This window comes from Corvus cornix, chromosome 3 (genome assembly GCF_000738735.6).
Source record: "Corvus cornix cornix isolate S_Up_H32 chromosome 3, ASM73873v5, whole genome shotgun sequence".
Lineage (NCBI taxonomy): Eukaryota > Metazoa > Chordata > Aves > Passeriformes > Corvidae > Corvus > Corvus cornix.
In genome coordinates this window covers 22,081,872-22,090,236 of record NC_047056.1, presented here as the reverse complement: position 1 = coordinate 22,090,236, position 8,365 = coordinate 22,081,872, and the positions used below count along the sequence as shown (strand labels likewise).

The 8,365-nt window shown below is 52.3% G+C and overlaps 1 protein-coding gene across 1 annotated transcript in view; it reads left to right on the top strand.

Annotated features, from left to right (window-relative positions):
• Window positions 1-530: 530 nt before the first annotated feature.
• Window positions 531-8,365, top strand: part of VASH2 (vasohibin 2) — a 34,579-nt gene continuing 26,744 nt past the window's right edge. The window contains 3 exon segments of the mRNA XM_039569419.1: window positions 531-805; window positions 808-1,052; window positions 6,215-6,303. Coding sequence (XP_039425353.1) covers window positions 751-805; window positions 808-1,052; window positions 6,215-6,303 — 389 coding nt within the window. The 5' untranslated portion in view covers window positions 531-750.

Here is an 8,365-nt window from a genome sequence, read left to right as displayed (position 1 = left end):
GCCACCACCGAAACGCTGAGTGCTTAACAAGGGATTTTCCAGCTCTGTTGGGAAGAACTGAACAGCAGCTCTCTCCGATTAGGAGTTTCCTCCTCAGGCGTCCGTCACGCAGTGGGAACCGGGACGCACGCCTGGACTCGGGCTAGGCTGGGCTGGGCTGGGCTGGGCTGGGCTCGGCTTGAGGGGATCGCCTCGACTCGGAGGGGTCGGGCTCGGCTCGGCTGGGTTCGGCTGGGCTGGGCTGGGTTCGGCTCGGCTCGACTCCGCCTGGCTCGGCTGCGTTCGGCCAGTGTCGGCTCGGTAGGGCTCGCCTCGGTTCGGCTGCGGGCGAAAGCGCTCGGACTGCGCCGCCTCGTTGTGGTGGCTCGGGCTGCCCGGCAGGGGGCGCCTCCGGGCGGCGTCTCCGCCAGTGGCGGCCCGCCCCGCCCCGCGGGCCCCGCCCCTCTTTGTTGCGGCGGCCAATGGGGGCGCGCCGCGGGCGGGCGGGCGGCCGGTCGCGCGGTAACGCGCGGCATGGCGCGCGGCGCGGGGCGCGCCCCCAGCGCGGCCGCGGCCGGTACCGGGATCGGGACGGGGCGCCCGGAGCGAGCGGGCCGGCGACGCTAGCGAGGGACCGTCCCTGGCTAGCCTCCTCCGCACGCCCGTCACAGGCACACATACATAGATACCCATAAAGAGCGGGCGGGCGGCGGCGAGGCCGCGGGGCACATCCCGGCAGCGGTCCCGGGCCCCGGGCATGGCCGCAGGGCCATGACGGGCGCGGCGGGCGGTGGCGGCGGCCGCGGGAGCAGCCGGCGTGCGGCGGCCAGCAAGGAGGGGGCCGGTCGCGGAGCGCCCAGCCGCGGGCGGCGGGCGGCGGCGGGAGCGGCGGGGGCTCGGAGGAGGAGGAGCAGGAGCAGCAGCGGGACGGCGGCTCGCTCTTCCTGGTGAACAAGAGCGGCTTCCCCATGGACGGGCAGACCTGGGAGCGGATGTGGGGGCACGTGGAGCGGGTGCACCCCGACGGCGGTGCCGTGGCGGCGGCCATCCGGAGCGCTGCCCGCCTGGCTCGGGTAAGGCGAGGCCCCCGTGTGTCCCCTGGTGCAGAAGGAGCGGGTGACACAGAGCCCGAGGTCTGCGGTCCGGCGGCTGCCGCGTTCTGTGCGCGTCGAGCGGCCGGGGAGGCTCCAGGGCCGGGTGGCAGGGTGTGACACCGCAGCCCCGAGGATGCTCTCGGGGCAGTGGGGAGAAGGATGGGGCATCTGCTGGCCGAAAGCGCCCAGAACGGGCTACGGGGGCTGCGAGGTGCTTGGGGCTGGAGTTGGTGTGCTGAGGAACAAGTAGGAAGAAAATTACTCCTTTTAGCTTGGAGAGAAAAAAGCAGAAAACAAGAGTTAAAAGAAATCTTCAGGGACTGAGTGAAGCACTTCGTGCAATTTAAAGCAGGTTTTTGTTTTCCTTTTGGAACACAGGCATTTCCTAAAACACAGCGTTGGTCCTCAAATGTAACAAGGGATTTAAAACTCAGACATTTCATTTCCAGTATGTGGAAAGATTCCAAATGCTTTTGTCTTGTACGTTCCTCAGTACAAGCCCCGAACAGCTCTGCCTGACTCAAGTCTTTTTCCTCCAGCCAGCAAATAAAATGTTGATGTCTGCTGTTGTTCCAAGGCTTCTCGACACTGTGCTGCATTCCTGATCGCAATGTCTTTAACACTCTTTGCTTTGGCAGACTTTGAGCTTGATTCACTCCCCACATCTAGCAGCATTAATCAGAGCTGACCGCTGAAGTCTGGCTTGATTCATATCCCTCTGCATGCTGGGGTGAGATGGTTGGGCTGCTGTTGTCATGGTCCAGGCTGTCAGTGATACTGACATGAACCATATGCCTGTTCTTTACGTGGAGTAGAAAGGAAATTCTGTGCACAGGGAAGTTGAAAGCTTATTACATAGGGCTGTATTGAGAAGGTGCTTGTCAAATAAGATTCAGGCTGAAAAGGCCTTTCATCGCTCTTCTGCAATGTTTAGTCCAGTGCAGGTGCAAAAGGGACGATCTCTCTCCACTCGGCTCTCCTTGTGCTGGAACCAGCTTTTGTTTGGATGGGGGAGCATATCCAGCTAAAGAAAAATCGGGTTATGCTGAGTTTGTGGTTCCTTGGTGTGGTTCATCTTGTACTTACACAAGCACTTGAGGTGGAAATGAAGGGGCAGGGAGAGGGCAGAACTTCTAGTTTCAGCAGCCTGACCAGCTTATGCCAGTCTAGATGGCCTACAAACCTGTTTGGTGTTAAAAGATGGCAAAGCACTCACTAGGCTTGACTTTCATCCTTTACTTCCCAGCTCCAGAGCATGTAACTTTTACTGGTGATACCCGTGGTGACTGACAAAGCATCTGGTGAGACATGCCAGTGACTCCAGTGTGCTGACTTGCACACTGTACTCCTGTGGGAATGTCCCGGAGAGCATTGCCCATGGCTTCTTCCTCAGTGCTACAGCACTGGGCTGACTCTCTGTAGCATGTGCTGAAGCTGGGCAGAAGAAAAAATGTTTTGAAATCTGCCTGGCCAAATCATTTGATGCTGATGATCAGTGCAGAGTGCTGTAGGAGTTGTACTCCTCCAGCACTGCCTGGAAGTAAAATTCCTGTTACAGTGATTAATTTCTTCAAGGGCAGGAGAACATGGTGCCCTCTGTGACTAAGTAGCTCTTGCTGGCTCAGTGTGAGACCTCTGGGGTCAGAGGGTAATTTGAGGACTACCTGGCCCTTATTAGGACCAGCACAGCTCAGGTGAGCAAATGAAGGTTAGGAGCCGGTTTTTTTGCCACAAAGTGGTGGTGGATTACTAAAGTTTTGATGGTAGTAGGAATGTGAGGGGAGACTTGTTCCTTAAGTGGTGGTACAAATTTTCTTAATTGGCTTGTGCTGCTGGGTATGTATCACCCTGCAAAAGACCAGGTACTGCTGTTTGGGAGTGATGAGGGAAACTTGTGCCTGTGAGAAGATGATTTGTAATGTGCTTGCATTAATAGTTGGTTCAGGCTGAGTGAGTGGCATGTGCAACTGCTCCATTTCTGCATCTGATCAGTTCTTAATCCCTAGTGATGGGAGAGAGTTTTCATCCCCTCTCCAAGAAGCTCCACTTGATTGCTCTAATCATCTTGGTATTAGTCTCAGCAATCATACACGCAGGGTGGTAAGTAGCTTCTTACTGTGTCGGTGAGGTTGTCCTTACTGGAACAAATGCAAGCTGCAGAGGTGCATGGCTGCATCTCTCTCGGGTGGCACAGTCCTCACAAAAAGCTGCCTTGTCTGCAAGAAGGGCAGTTTTGGAACCTGTGGGGTCCCCACCTCTGACTGTTGGCTTGAGCTCTGGGAATAGTGCAGGCTCACAGTTTGGAAGGGCTGTGCAATCCTTTACCTGTTCTGTGATCTTGGAGATACTTGGAAGTTTTAACAAATTAAACCTCTCAGCAGCTTCAAGGACTCTTGCCTGTCAGCTCCATCCATGCTGAGTAACAGTGTGCTTGCAGGGGGAGCTAGTAGAAAATGACTTTCTGGCCATTAAGTGAGACAGTGGAATCAGGCAAAATGAGTTTCACGCAGGATGTCTGTGGTGAACTGGGACTATGGCGTTTCCAGCCATGGGATGAGTCTCCAGCTCTGCCACGTGGTCTTGCACTGCAGTGGCTCCACTGTCTATGGAGCTGCTGTTCCTTGGAAAGACTGATATAAGGTCAAGGCTTTTCATCTGACTTGTCTCTGAATTTCACTCACTTTACAAATTCATGGTCTGTAGTGCTGTGTCTGCATTTCCTCTTGCCATTCATGACCTCCTGCTACAAACCCTTGCCTGCTCCTTGCTGCTGTGGATGCATACCAGGAACTGCCTCCAGATGCTGCGTCCTCAGTCACAACAATGCTGTGCTTTCCTTCACTTGTGGTATCGTGCAGCCCTGGCTTCTGCTCCCTGCTGGGTGGGTGCCTAGGATTGCTCCTCCTGCAGCTGGGGCAGGAATCAGGGAGGGAAAAATGTTTGGAAGGCATGTGGCTCCCCAGTGCCTGGCCTGGCTGGCAGCATGGTGTGTGTACTGCCTGCCCTGCGCTGGAGAGAGGAGAGCAGTGCTGGCTTGTGTGGGCTCAGGCTGATGGACACTTTGCCCTCCTTGCCTGAGATCTGGAGGAGCTTGGGCCTCCTGGCTCAGCAGGCCTGCTGAGGTAACTGGAATATGTGCCAGCCAGTGGGAAAACCCTGGTTCTCTTTACCAGACTATGCTCTGGTGTCTGACATGATCATCCTCTTTGCACGATGATGTGATCACCCACCTTGGAGGTGGGGAGCATCTCACTTGGCGGTCCGAGCCTGTGTCCTCTGGTGAGGGTGGCCACTGTGGGTTACAGGAAGGGCTGTGTCTCTTCACACAGGTGCTATCCCTATGGGGTGCTGTCCTGGGTCCCACAGCTGGGTGAGGGCTGGGAAAAGGATGAAATCCCTACCTCGCCAGGTCCCAGCCAGGCCCCTCGCTAGCTGGGACTCTCATTGTCTTGGTGTGTTGTGTAAGTGCAATGCATGCACCTTGAGCTTTTGTATCTTTGAAGCAAAGGATTGAGTATATTGGAGCAGAAACAGCCACCCCGGGGAAGGTGTGACAGCCCTGCCATAATTCCCTTTGTCAGCTCCTTGCTGCTTCTGAAACTTGAGCCTTATCTGGTGTGTTGAGTCCAGGTCTGCCTTTGTGCAGAAGGGACAGGCGAATAATTCACTCAAAGGGGCTGGGTGAGAAAGGAACCTGTGGAACCAAAAACATGCTTCTAATGAAGAGCTTAGGCATGAAAATCGTGATTAAGAAGTGCTAATGAGTCTTGCTCCTAACTCCCACTGGTGAGAGGAGAAAGCCCACGTGTGCAGGCATGCCGGCACCCATGTAGCACTGGGATGGCGGGGGTAAGCTGGAAGCCTCGCCATCTGCTTGCCACTGACAGTATTTTTCTGTGTGCCAGTAGTGTAAGAGTCTCTGGTTTGGTCCTTTTTTCCCCCTTCTCCGAGGGGTATTTACTATTTGACTGTAGTAACTTGCTGTGTGTTGTAAATGCTGGGTTTTGGTCGCCTTGGGATTACCGGTGCTCACTCTCTGAAGGCAAACACACAATCTTAATGGAGGTGAGAACTGGAGAGGAAAATCTCTGTGGTAGACATGGCCCCATACCACCTTGAACTTGCTGTTCTTACCTGTAATTGCTGACTTGAAGTGTATTAAGGACAGTGATATGTCACTGTATGAGCTTTAAACTATGCTTACAGCTATGTGGGCCCACCGATGCTTTTCTTTGCACCTTGTCACAGCTGCCCAAATTGCTAGTTCCTGAATTTGAATCTGCATTAATATTCAAATAAACTGCTTCTTTCACAATGTTTGTGAGAATTGTGCTAACTTCTTTTCAGCCATGCTGCCTACTTTAATATCTTCTGACCCCATGTTTTGCAGTCTCACCCCTAAAATAAGTGGACTTGGGACAAGGCTTTACCCTTTCCCTGCATGGCTGTAGGCTCAGGAGCCAAATAGCTGTGGGGATTAAACATGGATTGAGGGCCCGCCTTCTTAGAATGCTTAGGCACAAGCAGATGCCTTATAAGATTTTGGAAAAATCCCATTATGTTGCCAGTCTATATATTTAAGTGTCTTAATGTCATTAAATATTTGGGTCCCAGGTGGTCTTCTAGGTACCATGCTCTCTCTCCCTAGTAAGCGTGCTGCAGACACATGGCAGATGGGAAATTATGCAGCCCAGGATCCTTGTCTCCTTTTATCTTTCTCTTGTGATAAAGGAGGCAAAAAATTAGACTTGAAATGGCTTCCTGGGGGAGGGAGAACAGCAGAGTCAGTACTGGGACTCTGCTCATCCAAACTGCCCTGTGCTGGCGGGGGAGATGGGAAGCACAGGCTTTCTGTGCTGGATTGTCTGCCTGCATAGGGTGGTGTTTGAGGGATGCCGGCGGCTCTGAGGGTCAGCCTGCCACGGCCTCTCTGTGCAGGGACAGGACTGGCTCTACTGCTGGGGCAGCCCCTGTGGTCAGCAGGATGACTTTGCCTGCTGCTTGAGTTCACGTGGGGTTTAAGCCATCTGTGCTGCCACACTGTATTGCACTAAGCACATGCCGCTGCTCGAGTAAATCACTTATCTGCTCTGCGGGGAGCAGTGGCTGTCTAACCTCTTTATCTTTTTTCTTGTGTCCAGCCCTCGGTGCCGCCAGTGCCAAACTACAAGCTCTCCATGTCAATCCCAGAATGGCTTCAGGCAATACAGACCTACATGAAGATGCTGCAGTATCCTTCTTGAGCATGTGGTCTCCGGAAAGAAGGCTGACTTGTGCCTGGCGTGAATTAACAGAACTTTACTGAAGCTTTAGCTGGTTGCAAGGGCTTGGGATCATTTGGGGGTAAAAGGACGCCTCCAGGGATTTGTGATAGCACCAGCAGCACTGAGCTTGTCATAGCAATCCTCTGGGAGATGTAATTAACTTTAAATGATACTGAAAATTTTAACTGAAGTGACGTTGGTGGGAATAGAAGTGCTTATTTTGAAGTTGATTTATGAGGATATTATGATCGGATTGTGATGCCTGGAGAAATAATATGGCACCTTGTCATAAAGCGACTAAGAGAGAGCCAGTGTTGTGGCAAACCCTTTCTCCCTCTGCCTTGGCAGCCCCTGTGGGCTCCCTGAGGATTGCCTGTGTGCTCAGCTTGCAGGAAGTGCTTGTCATTGGGGTGAGGGGCACAAGCAACTGTCCGGACCCCAGGGTGGGCAGGCTTGCCTGTGACACAGGAACTGACCAAAGGAATCTCCCTTCCAGATGTTCCACCTTGCTTGGGGGATTCATCAGGGATCTACACATCTGGCTGGCCTCTCTGTCACTGCCCCATGCCCAGTTCCTGACTGTTTCCATTGCTGACAGATAATTTCAGAGAAGGTTGCTGGCCCATATGCTGCTCTTCTGTTTCCCTTTCTCTCTAAACTCTGCCTTTTTGTGTACGTGTGTGTGGGGAAGCTGTGGGGATGAAGAATGAGTGTAAAGTCCTGGTAAGGATTAAGAAAGGATATGGGTGGCAGCTGGAAGAACATCTAAAAATAGCAGGCGCGGTTGGCTTGGTGGGGAGTCGTGGTTGGGATCAAGGTGTCAGCCGGGCCTGGAGCTGCAGCAGCTGCTGTGGGGAGGGAGGCTGGGGCCTGCCTGCTCTGCAGGGGGACGGTGCATTTCTCTTCCTTATGTCAGCCACTTGGCCAGGACAAGAGGCTTATTGCTCACTGGGATTGTGCCAGAGAGGATACCGTGTCATACAGAGCTCCAAAAATTACATTATCCCCCACCTCACCCTGTAGTGGTTTTGAAATGCTGCATTCTGATATGTAGCAGGAGCAGGCCTTAGGCACAGGGTTTGGATCTGTGTTCAGAAAAGCTTCAAAGTGGGCTGGGGAGCAGTGTCTGGGCTTCCTTTGAGGGCTGAAAGAGGATGTATGCTTTGTGCAGAGCACCCTGAAAGGGCCTCATGAATTAGGTTTTGAAGGCAGGAGGGAAGTAAAGCCTTGTTTGTGGAGAATTCTGAACTCTAATTGAAGTCAGTTCAGAGCATCCTGTTGAGAGCTGGAGTTTTTATTTAGGCTATGGTTATATGCCCAGCAGCTGTGCTATTTATGCCTTGCAAGCAGCTTTTTGCTTCCATGGGGTCACCTGCCTCTGCCCTGGTATCTGCCTTGGTATTGCCAGCTTTACTGGCATGAACATTCTAATGGGAATAGAATTTGGGAACTAGGTTAGAAAAGAGATTCAACTGGAAAAGTAACCTAGCAAAAGTAAGGGCAGTGTGATAACTTTTTTTTGCAAAGCTTTGTTGGGTTTTTTTGTTTTGTTTTTGTTTTTACGAATGGATTGGTTTCCTGGTCTGATTTATTGCATTACTGCTTGAACAGCAATGCTCAAGGAGCAGGGAAGAGACTGCTTTTGGTGGCTGCTGCATGGCAGCCTGTGCTTCTAGGCAAGTGGTGCCAAGATTAGGCATCATCTGGCATCATTTGTGATGAACTTTTCTGCCGTACTCGTAGTGTTAACTAATGACCTTGATTTGCATGTAGCTGGTTGTTTTCATTTCAAGAACACTGTATTTTATAGAGAATGATTTATATATCCTAACTGTAAATGGATGCACCTGCAATGGTTTTGGTTTACAGGTCATAGGTGAGCTACGTGGCCGATGGAGTTAAAAGACTTCTAAAGGAAATAAATTTTTTCAGACCATGGATTATGCTGATTGGTTTGGGTAGGCTATGAAAGCTTTCTCTTGTCCAAGTGCGAGACTTTTTTTCAAACTTGCAACATAGTAATGAGTG